Source organism: Littorina saxatilis, linkage group LG16 (genome assembly GCF_037325665.1).
Source record: "Littorina saxatilis isolate snail1 linkage group LG16, US_GU_Lsax_2.0, whole genome shotgun sequence".
In the NCBI taxonomy this organism is placed as follows: Eukaryota; Metazoa; Mollusca; class Gastropoda; order Littorinimorpha; family Littorinidae; genus Littorina; species Littorina saxatilis.
In genome coordinates this window covers 24,260,430-24,284,074 of record NC_090260.1, presented here as the reverse complement: position 1 = coordinate 24,284,074, position 23,645 = coordinate 24,260,430, and the positions used below count along the sequence as shown (strand labels likewise).

The 23,645-nt window shown below is 41.4% G+C and overlaps 1 protein-coding gene across 1 annotated transcript in view; it reads left to right on the top strand.

Annotated features, from left to right (window-relative positions):
* Positions 1 to 23,645, top strand: part of LOC138949936 (uncharacterized) — a 251,406-nt gene that overhangs the window by 35,671 nt on the left and 192,090 nt on the right. Inside the window, exons 2-3 of the mRNA XM_070321720.1 lie at positions 4,074 to 5,480; positions 8,538 to 8,603. Of these exons, the coding sequence (XP_070177821.1) occupies positions 4,074 to 5,480; positions 8,538 to 8,603 (1,473 nt within the window). The remainder of the gene's footprint in view (positions 1 to 4,073; positions 5,481 to 8,537; positions 8,604 to 23,645) is intronic.

The window sequence follows — 23,645 nt, the reverse complement described above, 5'->3', positions numbered from 1 at the left end:
TCCTGAGTTCTTCAGCATCAATAGGACATTTGACCGCTTTCAGAAAGTGTAATAGGACATTATGAATTTGCGCCAAATAGCTTATAACACATTCCATGGAATTGTTCCAAAGTCATGCGCCCACACACACACGCACACACCCACACCCACGCGCGAGCGCTGTAGAACACACACATAATATAGTAAATACATCAACACAGTGTGCGTATAATGTTGTATTTGTTTAGTTTCAAAGAAACCACAAAAAAAAACCAAAATGAACAACTTCAGAGCTCTTACTTTGATTAAATACTGCATGATTTGGATAAAAGTTGACAAACAAAATGATCGGTTTGATCTAATGCTGATCTTTTGCAGGCTTTAGTTTTTTTTTCAGCGGCATAATTCAGTGCTTCGTCTCGTATCGAAAACAAAAGCAGACTACAAATTTAGTCAGTTGGAGTTGTCTCCCGTACTCCTGTAGCATGCACTGATCTAAAAAGAATCCACTATTTTTAGATCAGTGCGCTGCACCGAGACGGTTATACCCAAACGGCGCATACCGCAAACGGTTCGGGAATTCCCGACAAAAGAAAAGATCCGCACGCGGCACTGACAACTTCAGTGTCAGCTGAACACGAGAGCGTTCGGTCTTTTAGAAGATTTGTATCTTGAAATGAAAATTAACGAATATCGCGCTGCACGAAGGAATGGAGTACATATCGGACAATGACCACGCTCAGGCTAAAAACGTTATATGTCCGATGTCCGACGCCTAACGACATCCCTGTTTCCCGAACAGTTTTTTGCAGTTAAAAACAACATAAAATACAGCCGTGATTGATACACGTTTGGCTTCTGAAAAAGATTGTGTGTCCGATTACCCTACAATCGGGCTAACTTCGTCACAAAGAATCGGGAGACTGTCAGCCATCCGGTCTTCCTCGTTACGAGGTTGATGAGAAATTTTAAATCGAAGCAAGAAAGTATTCAATCAAGGCGCGTATATGAATAATACTGTTGAAAAGTTACAGAAGCAAAATCTGCACCAAAAAAATGCTATCTATTGTTACAAAAAGTATCGGAGCACAAGTTTGAAAAGAGTTTCGCCGGAGATCCAAACATTTACTGACTGCTGAAATCAAGTATGAAACTGCGTTCAGATCAAGTTCGGTATTTTGTCAAGTCAAGAGCACACTCATCTTAGCCGAACGTAAAGAACAATCATACAGTTATTTATTTAAACAATGCATAATCATTTATATACATAGAATTTGCTGTAAACTTACCTTTAGATCAGCACAGAAGTGTCGGGATAACAACGTCACACATGCAACACAATGAGAACCCAAATTCAAACTGAATCTCGCTGGCGATGTAAACCGCGTGGTCAGCCGAAGTGCATTATGATATCCTTCCGCTTGGTAGTGGAGGGAATGTGTGTCAAAATAGTTCTAAAATATTTTGTCTTTTGTACGATCTAGTAAAATGTTTTGATAACAACGTAACATCAGAAACTGGAAACAAAACTGGGTAATAGCATTACACAACGAAATATGTTTTGTTAGCTCAACCTTAGTGTTTCTCATTGCGCGTACACACAAGGAACACAGTAGACATGTGTTCGAGACAAAAGGTAGTACCACCCAGATTGCGGAGCTTGCTGTAGAGTTGCAAAACAACGCGTGTACATGTGGGAAACAGAGTGTTACGTTGTTGATCGTAAAGAAGAATGCCAATTTTAGCAAGATTAACAAATATTTTTGAAACAAACTTTCACAGCATGAGAAAAGTAACATCACATGATAATGTTATGCTGGAAACGATCAGTTATAATGATTCTGTTCAGTTTGCTGACCAACACTTTCAGTCAGCTTTTTCATGTCACAAAACGACCACCCATTTTCGCAAACGAATGAACACCATTCATTCAACTGAGTAAACACAGACCAACATTTTGAAACAAAAATAGCTTTATTGTCTCTTACAATATTCTTCTATAGTCTGCACACAAAAAAATTGGAAAAAGTTTTAAACTTTGTTCACATTGCATCTATTTTTAGAAGTGGTATCGGCGGTGCGCAGCTTTGGAGAATGACCCATATCACTTAAGGTGATTATGAAACGGTTAGTTACTACTAACTAACTAACCACACGGCACACCACGATCCACTCTCGCAGTCATACAATTTAATAGAGACAACAAAAGTATAAGTTTCAGACGCCTGTTTATGTAAAAACTCGCCACCTCCCTCGAGACTTCACTCAAAATATGTTCTTTTACGTTCACAAAACGTAAAAAACCCGTGGTCACTGACAAAATGCCAGTTAGAATATAGAAAATTATAGTAACACGCTGATCCCGTGTAAAGATAAGAAAATACGACTGTTCTGCTCCAAAAGTGCTAGTTCATGCAGGTGTCACACACCCCACGTCGTCACTACTCGAGTATAATCACAGATAGCAAAAATAACAACGGTGGTCAACGGGGTGCAAAGACATGGTGCACTTAGCTTTCTTTGGCCACTGGGTGGACGGCCTGTAATTAGTCTTTTTAGCCTCCACAACTGCTCCGTCGAATGAAGTGCTGGTTAGCGTGGTGACGAAGCAGGGAACTGTGGAGGCATCAGGCGCCGCACCCAGTCGCTGGTTAGCCGGTTCGCTGGTTAGCTGGTTAGCCGGTTCGCTGGTTAGCCGGTTTGCTGGTTAGCGTGGTCCCCCAAAAGGCAGCCGAACAGAAGTTAGGAAAAGCTGCAAACAGAAAGCATCGGTGCACTAAACATGTCAGCTACCCCTCACCCTCCACCTTTAAACATGTCATCTTTACATATCTCATCGAGCACGTGGGCCTGCACAAACGGACTTTCCACAACAACAAAACAGCCATTTTTCGTCCTTCTCTCCCTACCTGCAAAAACCATATACAGGTTAGTATTTTAGCGTCACAGAGAGCAAATTATGCGCTAACCTGGAAAGAACAACAGAGAGTATTTCATTCCACAAACACAGACTCGTCAACAGCGTTAAATAATGATTTATTACCTCAAACAGCCTATGAATGTAGCACTCTCATGGAAGCAAAACCCGCTTCCTCCCTGGAATGGCCTCTGTTCGTCAACAGTGACAACAACATCCAGAAACCCCTTGTCGAATACTTATGCGAAGACCATCGCACGACGAAGGAAAGATTTGACGACTCGTCCTCAGCAAAACATGTGGCAGTGAGAAGGTGATAACTCGCTGAAGTTCCCCTAGAGTGCCGAATATTCTATTCGGTGAAATCCATCATACTCTAGAAACCGTCGTATTCGATCCTTCTTCTTCTGCCGCTGAGTGTCAAGTGCGCCGTCCTTGTGTCTCTCACAGACCACCTAGCCAATAACACGTGACTGACCTTGTCACATATCAAGTTCAGCTATCCACAATTCTGCCTCGCAAAGCAGAATTATCCCCGAAAAATCCGTGCGCCACAAAATCCGTGCTCTGCGCTGTCAGCAAAACTCTGCCGTGTAGCCCCGACTCACGCACAGGCGCTTTCAGTCGCAATTGACCAAGAGAAGGCACCCCACTGAGTGACACTTTCTTGGTCTATGTCACCAGATCGTGACACAGGTGGCCGTCTCTGGAACGCTCTTCCGAATGCCTTACGGGAAGCTACCAGCACAGATTCTTTCAAAAACAAATATGTATCCCATTCAATGAAAATAGTATATATTCTTGATTGTTATGTCCTTTGGGACAGAGTCACTCACTTTTGATTTATAGTTTTGTTCACGAAATTATAATGTTCTGCATACTTTCCATTGTCTTGCAGAGTTGAAGTACTATTGCATAGTATTCTGATTCTAATTGACTTGCACATTTTTGCTTTGCACCTTGTCATGAACATTTATAAACTACATTGTTTCATATAATGCACTTATGTACATAAACTTATACTGTTTTACTAATTATGTAAGTATGTAGTAGTAGTTATTATAGTAGATTTAGTCCCTCTTTAGGGCGAGGGCCAGATGCAAAAAAGTATATCAATGCTTATTCTGTTACCCTCGTAAAATAAAGAATTGTCATTGTCATTGTCATTGTCACACAGAAGCCCAACTCCCAAGGAAAAGGCAGAATGAAGGGGGTATAGTACAACACGCCAGGAAAGGGCAGAATGAACACAAGGCGGTGTCCGCTTCCTCAACGAAAGACCGGTTTGAAAATGACGCGGCGTCTCAACACACACAGAAAGATGAGAAAGTACCAGGCTACACGCCCGATCCGTGGAGACAAGATGTCACAGGGAAGCGAACAACCTTTTCTCCCCTCGAGCAAGACCAGGAAGAAATGGATGCAGTCGCCCTGTCTTTGCAGAACATTCTGATCAAAAAAGAGCCCGTACCACATCTCGGCAAGACAAACGGCTATGGCAATGGCACATCCTTGCCCCCCTTTGAAAAAGAGCACAGTGGAATGGCCGCAAACAAAGCCACCAAACTGAATCCCCGTAAAGGACGTTCGAACGAAAGTAGAACCTCCGCTCAACCGCCAAGAGAGATGGAAGCGAAGACGATGTTAGCTGACAGCAAGGCGACACCACAGAAGATGGAAGCGGAGACGATGTTAGCTGAAAGCAAGGCGACACCACACACGATGGAAGCGGAGACGACGTTAGCTGACAGCAAGGCGACACCACACAAGATGGAAGCGGAGACGATGTTAGCTGACAGCAAGGCGACACCACAGAAGATGGAAACGGAGACGATATTAGCTGACAGCAGCAAGGCGACACCACACAAGATGGAAGCGGAGACGATGTTAGCTGACAGCAAGGCGACATTACACAAGATGGAAGCGGAGACGATGTTAGCTGGAAGCAAGGCGACACCACACAAGATGGAAGCGGAGACAATGTTAGCTGACAGCATGGCGATACCACACAAGATGGAAGCGGAGACGATGTTAGCTGAAAGCAAGGCAACACCACACAAGATGGAAGCGGAGACGATGTTAGCTGAAAGCAAGGTGACACCACACAAGATGGAAGCAGAGACGATGTTAGCTGAAAACAAGGCGACACCACAAAAGATGGAAGCGGAGACGATGTTAGCTGAAAGCAAGGCGACACCACACAAGATGGAAGCGGAGACGATGTTAGCTGACAGCAAGGCGACACCACACAAGATGGAAGCGGAGACGATGTCAGCTGACAGCAAGGCGACACCACACAAGATGGAAGCGGAGACGACGTTAGCTGACAACAAGGCGACACCACACACGATGGAAGCGGAGACGATGTTAGCTGACAACAAGGCGACACCACACAAGATGGAAGCGGAGACGATGTTAGCTGACAGCAAGGCGACACCACACACGATGGAAGCGGAGACGATGTTAGCTGACAACAAGGCGACACCACACAAGATGGAAGCGGAGACGATGTTAGCTGACAGCAAGGTGACACCACACAAGCGTGCCGCCTACAGCCTCGCCGTCCACAGAAGTAAAAGAACAAGTAAGTGACAGCATGTTATACAGTTCTAAATCACGGTGTGTCAACTGATTCCGTTCGTACAGCGTCATTTTTGGCACTTGGTCGAGGAAACATATTGCGGTAAATTAATCGTGTGTTCAGCGCACATTCGTGATATATTGCAAGGATTAGGTAGCAAATTCATTGGGCTATGTGTACAATAAATACCAAGGTGCTAGTCGACCTTATGATTGCACACGCGGGTCAAACGTGGCAGCTTGAGCTTTGCATGATTTTCAGACATTTTCTTGTTTTTATCGCTCTGTAATCAAAACTGACCCCTTGAGCACTTGAGCACCAAACCCACTGCCTGTTACGATATTTCGCTTGAACAGAAGTTTATAGAAACTAATTGCTTTTGTACAATCACTTGATTTTTGAAAACATACCGATTTTGTTCGTACCCCATGATTCAGTTCGTACAAAACAACATGTTTCCGTTCGTACAAAAAGCGTTTCTATTCGTTACATCCGTTTGATCAGGGAGAAACAGGCCCCCACTACAAGTTATGTGTGTTCCAATGGTCGTCATATAATGCACAGAGTACGCCTACGAGAGATATTGGACATATGTGAATCATAAGATGTATTGCATTTGCATCGGACAGTTTTGTTTCCGTTCGTCCTGATTTTGACGAAAACAGGTGTCGGTTCGTACCCATTTCATCAAATTGTTCCCGTTCGGATGCGTTTGATGACGTTCGTGATTTTGGTTGAAAGCTTGAGAAATTAGCATTTTAATACCCCTAATACAAACAAACCAGGTAGATGGTTGGGAAGGAGTGTGCCTCTAACTGTTTGTTTTCATTGACAGCAGCGTTAAATAAAAACGCATTTGATAAACGCATTGTGTTCCAGGGGTAAATTATATAGGCTCTTTGAGCTCGCAGTTTTGTTTGTGTGGGTGTGTTTGTAAGTTCGTGTGTGTGCACGCGCACGTGATGACAATTCAAGCTTTTATTAAAGCAAGCAACACTAAAAGGGGTATTACAATGGTAATTTCTCAAGCTTGCAACCAAAATCACGAACGTCGTAAAACGCGTCCGGACGGAAACTGTTTAATGAAAGTGGTAGAACGGAAACCTGTTTTCGTCAAAATCAGTACGAACGGAAACAAAACTGTCTGATGCAAATGCAATACATCTTATGGTTCACATAAGTCCAATATCACTCGTAGACGTACTCTGTGCTATTTGACGACCATTGGAACACAACTAACTTGTAGTGGGGGCCTGTTTAGTTTATATAAAATTATACACTTTTGTTCAAGCGAAATGACGTAACAGGCAAAGGGTTTGGTACTCATATGCAAATCAGGGGTCAGTTTTGATTACAGAGCGAGAAAAACAAGAACATGTCTGAAAATCATGCAATGCTGCCACGTTTGACCCTTGTGCAATCATGAGGTCGACTAGCACCTTGGTATTTATTGTACACAATACATGTACTACCCAATCCTTGCAATATCACGAATGTGCGATGCCCACACAATTTACCGCAATTATTTTCCTCGGCCAAGTTCCAAAAATGACGCTGTATGAACGGAAACATTCGGCGTACGAACGAAAACCTCCGGTGTACGAACGGAATCAGTTGACACACCGTGTAAATGAATATGGAACAGCCCTACGCATTGCTGTGTCTGTAAATGGTGATCCTGATCTTGCTGGTATGTTTCACCATGACTGTATTGCTGTGTCTATCAAAACTGTATCGCTGTGTTTGTAAGAATGTTGCTCTTGCTGGTATGTTTCGCAATGACTGTATTGCTGTGTTTGTGAATGGTAATGTTGCTGGTATGTTTCACCATGACTGTATCGTTGTGTTTGTAAGAATGTTGCTCTTGTTGGTATGTTTCACCATGACTGTATTGCTGTGTCTGTGAATGATAATCTTGCTGGTATGTTTCACCATGACTGTATTGCTGTGTCTGTAAATGTTGCACTTGTTTCATCATGACTGTATCGCTGTGTTTGTGAGAAGAGTGCTCTTGTTGGTATGTTTCATCATGACTGTATTGCTGTGTCTGTGAATGATAATCTTGCTGGTATGTTTCACCATGACTGTATTGCTGTGTCTGTAAATGTTGCACTTGTTTCATCATGACTGTATCGCTGTGTTTGTGAGAAGCGTGCTCAGTGCTCGTGTTGGTATGTTTCATCATGACTATATCGCTGTGGTTGTGGGAAGAGTGCTCTTGTTGGTATGTTGCATCATGACTGTACTGCAGTGTTTGTGGGAAGAGTGCTCTTGTTGGTATGTTTCATCATGACTGTACTGCTGTGTTTGTGAGAAGAGTGCTCTTGTTGGTATGTTTCATCATGACTGTATCGCTGTGTCTGTGAAAAGAGTGCTCTTGTTGGTATGTTTCATCGTGACCGTACTGCAGTGTTTGTGAGAAGAGTGCTCTTGTTGGTATGTTTCATCATGACTGTACTGCTGTGTCTGTGAGAAGAGTGCGCTTGTTTGTATGTTTCATCATGACTGTATCGCTGTGTCTGTGAGAAGAGTGCTCTTGTTGGTATGTTTCATCATGACTGTACTGCTGTGTTTGTGAGAAGAGTGCTCTTGTTGGTATGTTTCATCATGACTGTATCGCTGTGTCTGTGAAAAGAGTGCTCTTGTTGGTATGTTTTATCGTGACCGTACTGCAGTGTTTGTGAGAAGAATGCTCTTGTTGGTATGTTTCATCATGACTGTATCGCTGTGTCTGTGAAAAGAGTGCTCTTGTTGGTATGTTTCATCGTGACCGTACTGCAGTGTTTGTGAGAAGAGTGCTCTTGTTGGTATGTTTCATCATGACTGTAACGCTGTGTCTGTGAGAAGAGTGCTCTTGTTGGTATGTTTCATCATGACTGTATCGCTGTCTGTGAGAAGAGTGCTCTTGTTGGTATGTTGCATCGTGACTGTACTGCTGTGTTTGTGAGAAGAGTGCTCTTGCTACCAGTATGTTTCATCGTGACTGTATCGCTGTGTCTGTGAGAAGAGTGATCTTGCTGGTATGTGTCTTCATGGCGTGATGATTGTGTTTGTGTGCAGGTGATCCAAACTGTCGCTGTACCAGTTGTGATAAGGATGCTGAGTACTCGAAAGACGGAGTCTTATGTAAGTTTATTTTTGCAGGGAGAACATTGATGTGGGTCGTGTACGACCAATACTTTCCAAAGAAGGATTCAACGTAAAACGTATGGGGCGTACTCCGAATAAGGATAAACAACGTACAATTCCTTACCTAACTCCATATGGGTCGTCGACGACCCACATCATCCGGACTGTGTAGTTCAAATTACGTCATCGTTTATTTGTTTGTTTACACAGATATCAAAAGTTGGGAAATGGGAAGGTCGTATGGTGATTGGAGATTACATGAAGTCTCAATTAAAAACTCCACATAGTTTCAAAGATAAAGACGATTTTGTGAGGCTCTGGGTCGCCCACGACCCACGAAGCACGGTGAAGGTGAAGGCACAGGCCGACAATGTACTTGATGCAATATTAAACTCTGGAAAACCTTGACTGTCGGGTCACATTTCTCTTTAATTCCTGTTCCTGCCTCTCCTCGTCAACCCATGGCATCCAGACGGCCGGGAGGTAGTCTACATCATGCTATTGTTATGGTACCACAGTACAAAACAAGTCCGTCTTCTCTCTAGTTCTGATTTGGACAGTTCTCCACAAACTCTCAAAATGCTATGATGTACAGTCACAGTCCCCGGCGAAAGAAACGCAACTCATTCGCGCCCACTGTTGCGAGTGATTTTTCGTCATTTTTGACTCACATGCGAAGCAAAAGTGAGTCTATGTACTCACCCGAGTCGTCTGTCCGTCCGTCCGTCCGTCCGTCCGTCCGTCCGTCCGTCCGGAAAACTTTAACGTTGGATATTTCTTGGACACTATTCAGTCTATCAGTACCAAATTTGACAAGATGGTGTATGATGACAAGGCCCCAAAAAACATACATAGCATCTTGACCTTGCTTCAAGGTCAAGGTCGCGGGGGCCATAAATGTTGTCTAAAAAACAGCTATTTTTCCCATTTTTCCCATTTTCTGTGAAGTTTTTGAGATTTAATACCTCACCTATATATGATATATAGGGCAAAGTAAGCCCCATCTTTTGATACCAGTTTGGTTTACCTTGCTTCAAGGTCAAGGTCACAGGAGCTCTTCAAAGTTGGATTGTATACATATTTTGAAGTGACCTTGACCCTGAACTATGGAAGATAACTGTTTCAAACTTAAATATTATGTGGGGCACATGTTATGCTTTCATCATGAGACACATTTGGTCACATATGATCAAGGTCAAGGTCACTTTGACCCTTATGAACTGTGACCAAAATAAGGTAGTGAACCACTAAAAGTGACCATATCTCATGGTAGAAAGAGCCAATAAGCACCATTGTACTTCCTATGTCTTGAATTAACAGCTTTGTGTTGCATGACCTCGGATGACCTTGACCTTGGGTCAAGGTCACATGTATTTTGGTAGGAAAAATGTGTAAAGCAGTTCTTAGTGTATGATGTCATTGCTAGGTTTAGCTGAAGGTCAAGGTCATGTAAAGGTCAAGCATGTGAGTCGTATGGGCTTTGCCCTTCTTGTCATTTTGTAAAATATGAACCAGATAAGGTATATCAAAAAGAAAAACAGATTCGTAGAGGATATTTTACTGGTTCTACGATAAATGCATAGTATTTAATCGGTATTTTTTTTTTTACTTGTTCATAAATTATGTTATACAGGGTAGGGGTCACGTTTGCAGGCAAACGTGTCTCTTCAACATGCTACAAAAATCGTAAAAATGTATATTTGTTAACAAGGTAAAGACAGTTTTGGAGGAAATTCATTTCTCAACAACACCATTTATTAGAATTATTCACCAAAGCGTTTAAGTCTCCAAACAATGAGCAAACATCACTTAGACAGTGTTAAAAAGGGTTGTCTGGCAAAAGCTCATTCGCACGGAATCGACGTGATGATTTCTTAACAAAAAAATAGGTGCTATTTGTGGCCAAGTGTCTGGTCTACGCGATCAGGCTATAACTAGAAACAAAAAACTGCGTTTTTAAAACAGATTTTTTGTTTTAACATCGATCGATAGTGATTCTTATGAAAGTACTATGAAGCCAAACGCATACATCCCCCCCTCCCGTAAAACATATTTACACACACATGCACACAAATACACACTCACACACACATACATACACACACAGAGACACACATATCCATACATACAGATAAACAAACAGACAGATAAACGAACAAATAAATGTGCAAGAGCGCTACGCAGTGCTAAAATGGACGCCAACTGTCACTTTGATGATTGCTGTCCCAGCCAGCATGATTCTGCGTGACGCATGCGTCACTTCTGCGTTTTTCATGGGGGGATGCGTACGACCTCGTGACACCTTCGCTTCGCGCGCGTTACTTTTCGCCAACTTTTACGCAGATTGTCGCATTCGAAACGACTTCACCACGCAGTGGATAGCACGCATGGATTTGAAAAAGGTGATTGTTATTATTGTTTTTCCTAATTTTATACCGTGTGTTTATGCTTGTTCTTCATGAAATGATGTATTATATTTTATGTTTTAAAAAAGTATTTACTTTTATATTTTGGTTACAAATAGTTATTCTTCTTCAAAAATTTCTTCTTTTTTTTTTAGAAAATTAATTGCATAAAAACTTTCAATCCGTTATTTTTCAGACAGTTTCAGTCCAAAAAAAATTACATATATTACTGTATTTTTGACTTGCTTATTGGATGCAAGTTAATCTTATCTTTTTATCTGAAATGAAGATTGATTTCTTTCAAGAATAGGTAAGTTGATCAACTGAAGTAAAGATTTGGGAATTTGATTTTTTGATAGCGCCCGGCCTTCGGCTTCGAGTTTGATGGCAGAGAGAGTTTCTCACACTTTCGATTTTTTTTTCGCCTAGAAGAACACTGTTCTATTCATTCATGTTTGTTTTGTCTGAAAGATGAAGGAATGAACTAACTTTTCCAAAAACATAAAGTTGATTGATGCAGTGGTTTGTTTTTAAGGAGTTGTGGAAGAGTGAAAATGCCATCCGAATCCCGATTCGCGGGTCGCATACGGCACAATAAAAACTGAATTTTCGTTTGTCATTTTATGTCTCATTGTCTGTTTATTGGTGAACTTTGGTTGGTTCCTAATCTGGTCGAGTCATTGTGGCAGCAGTTGTCAGGAGCGTTAGTAGTAATAGGGGCCCAAGGACTGTTATGCCGGGGTGGAAGTAGAGATAAGCGCCTACTTCCCAAGAAATGCTCCATATGGCTTCGTGTCTCCAAACACCCCTGACAGTCAAATCCAGCTCCTGGCCTTCACGTGGCGGGCCCTGTTTTCGACTAACAGGAGAAGGGATGCAGGCGGGTCCCTGGCGCCTTAAAACCAGCTGCTTCGGGCAGATGGGGCTCACCTTGGATGGTCGCTCATCTAGGAGAAGGACAACTCCGATTTCAAAACCCGCACTGCCTTGTGTGCGCCTTGGGAAAGGCAAAGGCTACGAGAAGGAAAACTTCGACAACAAACCCGGGTAGAGTGGACTCGACAGCCCAGCAAGGCAGCTACTCTTGGGGAGAAGGCAACCCTGAGTAAGAACCTCAACCACCGAAGACGGAAGACAGCAGTCAACTTGGCGTGGGGAGAAAATCGGCTGTCTACGCTTCCACGATAATATGGCCGTACAATTATCTTCTTCTTCATCGAACGCAGAAGAAGAAGAAGTAGTAATAGGCTCTTCATAATATGCTTTTTGACTCACATGCGAAGCAAAAGTGAGTCTATGTACTCACCCGAGTCGTCCGTCCGTCCGTCCCCCCCGTCCGTCCGGACGTCCGTCCGGAAAACTTTAACGTTGGATATTTCTTGGACACTATTCAGTCTATCAGTACCAAATTTGGCAAGATGGTGTATGACGACAAGGCCCCAAAAAACATACATAGCATCTTGACCTTACTTCAAGGTCAAGGTCGCAGGGGCCATAAATGTTGTCTACAAAACAGCTATTTTCACATTTTTCCCATTTTCTCTAAAGTTTTTGAGATTCAATACCTCACCTATATATGATATATAGGGCAAAGTAAGCCCCATCTTTTGATACCAGTTTGGTTTACCTTGCTTCAAGGTCAAGGTCACAGGAGCTCTTCAAAGTTGGATTGTATACATATTTTGAAGTGACCTTGACCCTGAACTATGGAAGATAACTGTTTCAAACTTAAAAATTATGTGGGGCACATGTTATGCTTTCATCATGAGACACATTTGGTCACATATGATCAAGGTCAAGGTCACTTTGACCCTTATGAAATGTGACCAAAATAAGGTAGTGAACCACTAAAAGTGACCATATCTCATGGTAGAAAGAGCCAATAAGCACCATTGTACTTCCTATGTCTTGAATTAACAGCTTTGTGTTGCATGACCTTGGATGACCTTGACCTTGGGTCAAGGTCACATGTATTTTGGTAGGAAAAATGTGTAAAGCAGTTCTTAGTGTATGATGTCATTGCTAGGTTTAGTTATTTGACCTTGACCCTGAAGGTCAAGCATGTGAGTCGTATGGGCTTTGCCCTTCTTGTTTATTTTATGTGTATCTTTTTATTTTTCCACAAATGTTCAACGTTCAATACCGCATCTGACATAGTGGAATATTCTGTGTCTGAAATCTCCGAAAAGAGAGAAATTACCCTTGTTCCCGAGGCACGCATAGACCAGAGAGGCAGGCAGAGGCTGTGTCAGTGTGTGCAGTGATAAAGTTGAAAAACAAATATTTTTTTGAAAGAGAAATAAAAAATACATCACAGAGAAAATAAATGTACTAGTTTAGTGAAATTGAGATGCTTATATTTAATAATTGATATTCCAGTTTTGATGTTTGCGTGTTACTGTTAGGTTTGGGAATCAATGTGATCCTATTTAACTTCAAGTATTTATTTTTCAGAAAGCTATGAGTGTGACGGTGCTCACTGCTTGTTTGAACTGAAGGTGAAGAAAGCTGAGATGGACAGCGACCTCAACACCGCCACCGATGCCAGTAACGCAGACTGTCGTTCCGTCCCTATGGCGAGGTGAAGATGAACAGGTATGGCTCGATAGCAATGAGTGCCTCATTCAGAGTCATTGAATGATTGATAGTGACAGCGTCTTTTTGTTCTGTGACTTTGGCTTATTTTGTGTTTTATTATTTTAGTTATTACCAGATGTGTCAAACAAATTCAGCTGATCTCTTTTACTGTTTTAGTGAAACAAATGTATTGTTTCCAGTAAAGGGGAAAAACAGATGTGGGGGTGGTAGGTCGATTTTATTGACTCACATGCGAAGCAAAAGTGAGTCTATGTACTCACCCGAGTCGTCCGTCCGTCCGTCCGGACGTCCGGACGTCCGTCCGTCCGTCCGTCCGTCCGTCCGGAAAACTTTAACGTTGGATATTTCTTGGACACTATTCAGTCTATCAGTACCAAATTTGGCAAGATGGTGTATGATGACAAGGCCCCAAAAAACATACATAGCATCTTGATCTTGCTTCAAGGTCAAGGTCGCAGGGGCCATAAATGTTGCCTAAAAAACAGCTATTTTTCACATTTTTCCCATTTTCTCTGAAGTTTTTTAGATTGAATACCTCACCTACATATGATATATAGGGCAAAGTAAGCCCCATCTTTTGATACCAGTTTGGTTTACCTTGCTTCAAGGTCAAGGTCACAGGAGCTCTTCAAAGTTGGATTGTATACATATTTTGAAGTGACCTTGACCCTGAACTATGGAAGATAACTGTTTCAAACTTAAAAATTATGTGGGGCACATGTTATGCTTTCATCATGAGACACATTTGGTCACATATGATCAAGGTCAAGGTCACTTTGACCCTTATGAAATGTGACCAAAATAAGGTAGTGAACCACTAAAAGTGACCATATCTCATGGTAGAAAGAGCCAATAAGCACCATTGTACTTCCTATGTCTTGAATTAACAGCTTTGTGTTGCATGACCTTGGATGACCTTGACCTTGGGTCAAGGTCACATGTATTTTGGTAGGAAAAATGTGTAAAGCAGTTCTTAGTGTATGATGTCATTGCTAGGTTTAGTTATTTGACCTTGACCCTGACCCAGTGGACAGAAAAAAGGGAATAGGAGAGCGAGAGGGAGAGAGAGAGAGAGAGAGAGAGAGAGAGAGAGAGAGAGAGAGAGAGAGAGAGAGAGAGAGAGAGAGAGAGAGAGAGATCCTGCGTAAATGTGAAAACGTAACAACCTTGAATTTGACGAGGTGTTGAATACGTATTTGACAATCACACATATAATTTTTTTTAAAACACAGAAAATGTATAATTATATTAATTTTATTGTGATCAACAATATTCAGATCATGCAAAAACAAACACCATGCTTTGAAAAATCCGAAAGAACAACTGACAACATAATGTGCCGGATATACAACAATAAAGCTTAAAGCAAAAGGCAACTAATACTGCAATTTATTGGACAGTCCGGCCGTTTCGAACAGATAAACATGTAAAGTGAAAGCAAAATCGATACGTCTACTCGTCTCTCTCTCTCTCTCTCTCTCTCTCTCTCTCTCTCTCTCTCTCTCTCTCTCTCTCTCTCTCTCTCTCTCTCTCTCTCTCTCTCTCTCTCTCTCTCTCTCTCTCTCTCTTTTTCTCTTTCTCTCTCTCTCTCTCTCTCTCCCTCTCTCCCTCCCTCCCTATCTCTTACTCGCTAACACCATAAATATTATATATGTATTCTTAAACGGATTTTTGTTTTGATGTACAATTTTCATTCAATTTTCCTTTCATGTTTGCTTGCTCTTCATTTAAACTGTACAATAGCCGCCATTTATATGTAATTTTCTAACTGTAAACACCACTATAAGCATTATGCTTGTTGTTGTTTACTCAATATGCGTTTTTTGTAAATAATGCACAAATGAATAAAACAGTTTAAACCAACTAATACTGCAAGTGCTGTCCATATGTGTTTTATCTGCCACTCATGGAAACAAAGTGCACCTCACCAGGCTTTCTGTCCAATACCTGCAATATAAAGTTTATAGTATCAATCTTTGGATTGTATTATTACTGTCCAAATATATAAACAAATTAACTTGCCATTCTATATGTGTTTTATTTGTATGCTATGCATGACCGCTTTACACTTCTCTTGCTATCATGATTATAATTATTTCTACAATGAACGCTTTAAGTTTTATATTCACCATTCCGTTAAGAACATTTGATGCACACACACACACACACACACACACACACACACACACACACACACACACACACACACACACATACACACACACACACACACACACACACACACACACACACACACACACACACACACACACACACACACACAGGTTTGGGTTTGTGTGTCACTGAATAAGCAGACTATAATGCAGGTCTCTCCAAACGGTGCTTGAACCGCGTCCTGTACGCATACGTACGCACGTACGTACGCACGCACACAGATACACATTTCGAAAACACACGCATGCACGCGTTAACATTTAACGCATGCACGTGCAAACAGACACACAGGGACAAAAAGACACACACACACACAAACACGCACGCACGTCAGTACTCACACGCGCACGCACTTACACACACTCACACACACAGAAAAAACACACAGAAAAACACACACAGAAACAAACACAGACGCACAGACATACACTCACACGCACGCACGCACGTACGTACACACACACACACACACACATACACACACACGCACACAAGCACGCACACACACACACACACACGATTCTGGGGAGGGAGGGGGTATTCGGGGGGCAGTTGTCGGGGGGGGGGGGGGTGGGGGGGCAACTGTCCGCCCATGGTTTGGGGCATTTGTCTGGGGGGCAATTGTCATAGGGGCAATTGTTCAGAGGGCAGATGTACAAGGGGGAATTGTCCGGGGGATAATTAGCCTTCTACCGGAGACATCATTCACAACACGTCTAATTGTTGTCACTGGTGCGCACAAAACTTGGTCACTGGATAAAGTATCAAATTCATAATATTCGCTTTTGAGAATGCAATACAATGTCATAAGTTAGCAATCTAGGTGAGCATACACCTTTGTTTTAAGAAAAGGTTTTATTTTAAATCGCAAGATTCCGAAGATGCCGTTACGCTCACTTCATGATATTACAGGACTGACAAGCGAAACCCGGTGGGGCTGAAGAACTTCATGGAATTCACACTTGCGTGATTTTAATTTGATTTTTTTTTTTTTACAAACATGCTTATAAATGAATGAGCGACAAAATAATACCAACCTTGTCATGTGAGATTCCCAGGAGTTCAAGCAATCGGGGTCTGCATCTCGCCGGTAGCAGAGGGCGTTACGAACGCAGCCGTCCAAAATGTCAACTACACCTTCTTTTTTTCATGAATTACGTCATTATACACGACAAATTGTGAAAAAAAACGTCACGCATCTGTATGGCTGGGTGATTAACAAAGGTGCAAACATGAAAATGTATGGTTTCATTCAGTTGAATTGATGCTAGCTTATAATGAAAACGGCCGTTACGAAGCCATCACGTGTGACACAAAACACTCTCTGAGACATCAAATTCGTCCAAAGTGTGTCCTCGGTTGAATGAATGCATTTTCTGCATCTTCAAGGTGCACTTGTTGACTTGATGGTAAAAAAATTAGTGATTATAAAGAAATTCATTTGGTTACAGAGGTCGGAAAAATCTAAGTGAGCGTGACAACATTCGATGCGTACGTAAGGCTGTTTTCAACTTCATTTTTTGGGGTCTCAAACACAAAGAAAATAACAACAATTGCACAGGAATGAACCTTTATCGTTTCACAAAGTGACTTTTCAACAAATCATGCATAATAAATTCATTGTGGCAATGGACCGTAGCTTCCAATATATGTACCGAGCCTGTTCCCATTTTTCTGACGCCATTTTTGTTGATTTACTGACATTATTACACTATATTTAATATCAAAATACAAATATGTTCATTCATTTTGCTGTGGGTGCTTCTTCAAACATATCTGTATCCACATAAACAGGGGGAAAGGTCTAACCACATTTGCTTCTGTAAAAATTTCGTTTTAAGTGACCGACCTAAGAATTCACCAGCTTTGGAGAATGACTCTTGTGGCTTCTCAAATGCCAGAACATACAGACAGACAAAAGCCGCTAGACCACATCACAAACAGAACTCTACAATACACAGGTTTTTGCCCACACACACACACAAACACACACACACACACACAGAGAGAAGCCGTATATATATATATGTATATCTATATCTATAAATATATAGAGATAGGTGAGAGTGTATTTTTCGCGTGGCTATAAATTGATTCGACCTTTTCACTTTGACAGTAAGAACAACTTACGGGTGCAAGGGAAGCGTTCTGGGGCCAGTTTCATAAGCCAGAAACACAGTCGACCAACTGCAGTTGTCCGAGAGAACCACAGTAATCCGACGTTATCGGGTTTCACGAACAAAATTTCAGTCAGCTGACTGCGGGTCGTCTCACCGGAAGTCGGCCAAACACGGTGATGCTCTCCCCCCAACACTGTGTTCGGCTTACTGCGGTAAACCGAAAATAAATGTAATTATCCGCACAGTCAATGGCAGAATGCTCACACTTTTTGGAATTGTGAGCCAAACCTTGTGATTGTTCTTTGAAATGTATCTATGATGACGCAGTAATCCAGGAGACAAGTCAGGGTTATGTCTTGAAGACGTCACATTATGGCGTAAGAGGGTTAGACGTCACGCGAAGGAATTACTGAAAGTCTCGGTCATTGTTATTTTGAGCGGGCCGAGACTTGTTTTTTCTTCGAAATCGGCCATTTCCACGTGCGAATGAGCAAACGGAAGTGGTAATGTTGCTAAATTTAGCCCTCGACTTGGCCATTCGGATTACTGTACAGTCGGTCGACTGCGGTTGTCCACGGGTGACGGTGATTCGCTCATGAAACGCGCTTTTCGGTGACCCGGCGATCAACCACAGTCCATCGACTGGGCAGTCGATCGACTGTCAGTCGGTTCACTGCTATCTTATGAAACTGGCCCCAGGACAGCGCAGTGACATTCTAAAAATAGTAACTTAGAAACGGGAATATGGATTGAAGCCACACGAAGGAAGGGAGATAAACGCAAAACAGTGGAGAAGATAAGGAAGAGTTACTTGTAATGGTGAAATGAACACAAAAACCAAAATCGGTTCAGCGCTGCGCGCTGAGAGCACGTGTTGAAATATCTCATCGATGATATTGTGTCCGGGGTGTAGCTGAATACGGTGTCCAAATTTGAAAAAGATCCACCGAGAACTTTGGCGTTGTGATGTGGTGTAGCGGCTTTGGTGTGTCGGTATGGGGGCCCGGGTAGCTGAGGTGGAACCAAAATCGGTTCAGCGCTGCGCGCTGAGAGCACGTGTTGAAATATCGACCAGGTTGTGTCCTGTCCCGGGTGTACCTGAATATGCCCACCAAATTTGAAGCAGATCCATCGAGAACTTTGGCCGTGCATCGCGAACACTCACACACAGACAGACAGACAGACAGACAGACAGACAGACAGACAGACAGACAGACAGACAGACAGACAGACAGACACAAGTCGTATATGTATGTGAACAGCTCAGATCATGGGTAATTTTAACACCTTCACATTTAAATGCTTATTTTATAGCCATCCATTGAATTGAGAAGAAAACAAAGCATACTAAACTGCTAAGCATGAATCAAACAATAAGAAAATAAAAAGAACCAACAGCATCGTTTTGTATGTGTGGGTAGTAAACACGTTTTATTTACAAAACACGGCGGAAAATGGCGACAAATTTGTTGCACAGCGACAGGTCACTTTCTTCAACCAAGGCCAGTACTTTCATACATGACAAAGGAAAGCAAATATGGCCTGAATAATAAAGTTATAGTGTTCCTTTGCGTGTCTGAGTGATAAACTGTTTTAACCAACTATCTTCTGAAACGTAATTGCACTCAGCAGATTTGTCTTCCGCTCATAACTTTCGTGTCACACGGTCTTTGCTACAAACAGATAGATCGCATTCTCGCAGAAAATCATTGACAACACAGACCAGTCATTTTTAGCATTGCATTTGGAAAGGGCTACTATTATAGTGTGTTTTAAGAAAGAAAAACATTACAGTATCGGCAGAACACGACCAAATGAGTTTTCGTGTCATAGCGTTATGGGCGTGAGATTGTGTTCTCACACTGTAGCAAAATCATTGACAACACAGACAAGTCAGTTTTAGCATAGACATTGGGAAAGGCTACTATTATAGTGTGTTTTAGGAAAGAAAAACATTATAGTATCAGCAGAACACGACCAAATCATGACAAATGAGTTTGCGTTTTGGGCGTTATGGGCGTTTTTTCACACTGCAGATCATATCTCAAAAACTACGGAGTGGATCTTTATGAAATTTGATATGGATATTTTTGACTGGATTTTCTCATAGAAGGTTTTTCCGTTTATTGATAGGACAGTTTGATGACGTCATATTTTACCGTTTGCCAAAAGGTCGAGGCAGCACTTTCACAGTTACAGTTTTTCATCAATTTGATCGAATTTCTTATCACACAATCTCAGATCTAGGCCGGATTATGGGATTGCATTTCAGTTTGGTCACTTAAAGTTTTGTTATTGAAATGTTTGTTCGAAATATGTCATTTTTTCAAATTTTTAAAAACTAATATTTGAAAAAAAAAATTTATATTAGTGTATTCCCTATTGCGTCCTGTATCTAAAACTATATAGTTTTGTTGTTTTGTATTGATAATTATGCTTAAAAATGAAGAAAACCGATAAATAACCACTATCTTTATTTATGAAAAAAGACATTTAAAAACAACTTCTATCTATTCCTTACCATTTTCTGATTCCAAATATATATAGTTTCATGGTGTTTGACGTTGAAAATAGGCTAAAACTTAACAAACTCGGATCGTTGAATGGAAATTATACTTCCAAGCTCCGTGCAGCTGACAACATGATAAAAACACGTCATTTCAAGTGTGGAACACGCTCATGACGTCATACTGAAAGGTGATGAATTATGGCTTCACCTTGCGATGTTTCATTTCAAACATGGTAACATTTTTAAAGGGGTTTCTTTCTCAGATTTCTGTTTGCCCTCTGTCTGTCTCTCTATGTCTCCGTCTGTCTGACTGATTCAATTAAATGTGTAATTACTTAGTTTTGCAAAAGTCAAACTGAGTAGGATATACCTAATTGATTCAGGTCTCTAAATTCTTATTGTAAAATTGTGAGTTTTATTCAAAACAAATTTAATTGGTGTTTTAAACTCAATAATGGGGCATGCTGTGATGAGCAGAAGAATGTGTGTTTACGAGCAGAAAAAAGCCCATCAAAGTCAAGAATCGTGTTTTTCTTTTTTCTATTTTCACCGTGTAGCTTCCTACAGACACTAAGCAACAGTGTGGTACCACTTACAGTGCAATATCTTGTACTTTGTTTTTGACGTCTGTGCAACACTTCATTGACCCATGATCTGAGCTGTTCACGTATATATGTGTGGGCGTCTTCAATCTTGGCACGGAGAGTGTGACATTTTGTAATTTAAAGTTGGATTGTCACAAAAATTGGCATAGTAGTCCGTTGTTCTTAATTAAACTGAAACACATACTTTTCAAGAGAAAAAAGCAATATTTTTGGCAGTTAAAAGTCCGTTAAATCTAATTTTTAAGCCGATTTTTGTGAAATTTGGTTAGTAGGTCTGTTGTTTCTAACTGAATATCATAACATACTTTTCAAGACAAAAACCAAAGTTTTGGCAGTTTGAAAAACCGTTAAACCCCATTTTTTCACCGATCTTAGTGAAATTTTGTAGGTAGATCTGTTGTCCCTAACTAAATTTCAATTCAAACTTTTGATGAAGAAAAGTAAACTTTTGTCCGTTAAAAACAGTTAAGGTTTGATATTTTTCTTTGATTTTGACGCTGTTTGTTTGATAGGACCACAAACCCTGACTGAATTTAGATATACACCTTTAAACCTTTGCCGTGCTTCCTGGGTTCACCTGTACCGAGAGACACACTAAAATCATTGTAACTCTGGAACCATTAAAGGTATCGTTTTGAAATTTTAAGTATCTCTCACACACCTAATTTGCTCTCTGTCTGCAAATTTTTAGTGTGTACATGACAAAAAATTAAAATTAATTGATTATGTTAATCAACATAAACACTACCGATTGCGCGGGTTCACGCAAACCCATACTTTTAAAGAGTAGTAGTGATTGTAACTATCCCTCTGCCGACGGCGCGGGTTCTGCTACACCCATAATTACCAAAGCGGCGGAACAGTGTCTGTCTGCCTGTTTGTCTCCAAGAGACTGTCTGTCTCTCTGTCTGTCTGTCCGTATCTCTCTGTCTGTATGTCTGTTGTCAGTTGCTCTGTCTGTCTGTCTGTCTGTCTATCTGTCTATCCGTCTATCTGTCTATCCGTCTATCTGACTGTGTCTATCTGACTGTCTGTCTCTCTCTCTCTGTCTCTCTCTCTCTGTCTCTCTCTCTCTCTGTCTCTCTCTGTCTCTCTGTCTCTCTCTCTCTCTCTGTCTCTCACTCTCTCTGTCTCTCTCTCTCTCTGTCTCTCTCTATCTCTCTCTCTGTCTCTCACTCTCTCTGTCTCTCTCTCTGTCTCTCTTTCTCAGTCTCTCTCTCTCTCTTTCTTAGTCTCTCTCTCTCTCTCTTTCTTAGTCTCTCTCTCTCTTTCTTAGTCTCTCTCTCTCTTTCTTAGTCTCTCTCTCTCTCTTTCTTTGTCTATTTCTCTTTCTTAGTCTCTCTCTCTCTCTGTTTCTTAGTCTCTCTCTCTCTTTCTTAGTCTCTCTCTCTCTTTCTTAGTCTCTCTCTCTCTTTCTTAGTCTCTCTCTCTCTCTCTTTCTTAGTCTCTCTCTCTCTTTCTTAGTCTCTCTCTCTCTCTTTCTTAGTCTCTCTCTTTCTTAGTCTCTCTCTCTCTCTTTCTTAGTCTCTCTCTCTCTTTCTTTGTCTCTCTCTCTTTCTTAGTCTCTCTCTCTCTCTCTCTTTCTTAGTCTCTCTCTCTCTTTCTTAGTCTCTCTCTCTCTTTCTTAGTCTCTCTCTCTCTCTTTCTTAGTCTCTCTCTCTTTCTTAGTCTCTCTCTCTCTTTCTTAGTCTCTCTCTCTCTCTTTCTTAGTCTCTCTCTCTTTTTTAGTCTCTCTCTCTCTCTCTTTCGTAGTCTCTCTCTCTCTCTCTTTCTTAGTCTCTCTCTCTCTCTTTGTCTCTCTCTCTCTTTCTTAGTCTCTCTCTCTGTCTCTCTCTCTCTTAGTCTCTCTCTCTGTCTCTCTCTCTTAGTCTCTCTCTCTGTCTCTCTTTCTCAGTCTCTCTCTCTCTCTTTCTTAGTCTCTCTCTCTCTCTCTTTCTTAGTCTGGAGCATTTCTCTCTCTCTCTTTCTTAGTCTCTCTCTCTCTCTTTCTCAGTCTCTCTCTCTCTTTCTTAGTCTCTCTCTCTCTCTCTCTCTCTCTTTCTTAGTCTGCTACCAGAAGCATCAGTTGTCCCCCCTCTCACTAGATCTCACCATCAACGGAAACTCAATAGAAAAGGTTAGCGAACACAAACTGCTAGGCGTGATTATCGATGATAAGCTTAGGTGGCATTCCCACATTGAGCATCTGTGTAAACGCGTTTCAAGAAATGTATTCCTACTTTCAAAACTTCAGTCAGTCATAACTTTAGACGCCCGAAAAATGTTCTACAACGCCCACATCAAACCTCACATTGATTATGCCTCTGTCATCTGGGATGGCTGTAGTGATGCATTATTCAAAACTATAAATTCTCGTCATCGTAGGTCAGCTAAACTCATTCTGCCTGACCCATCACTAACTACTGACGCAAAACTGACAGCCCTCAATATACCTCAACTTAAACAACAGCTTTTATTTAATAAATCAGTTTTCATGCACAAGATCCTACATGACCAAGCACCCGAATATCTAACTCACTTGTTTCAATCAACACCTTCTCGGTATTCCACTTTCAAGCATAATCTGGCCTGCCCGAAGCAACGCATTGACATATTTAAAACTAGTCTTTCATACTCGGGAGCTTATG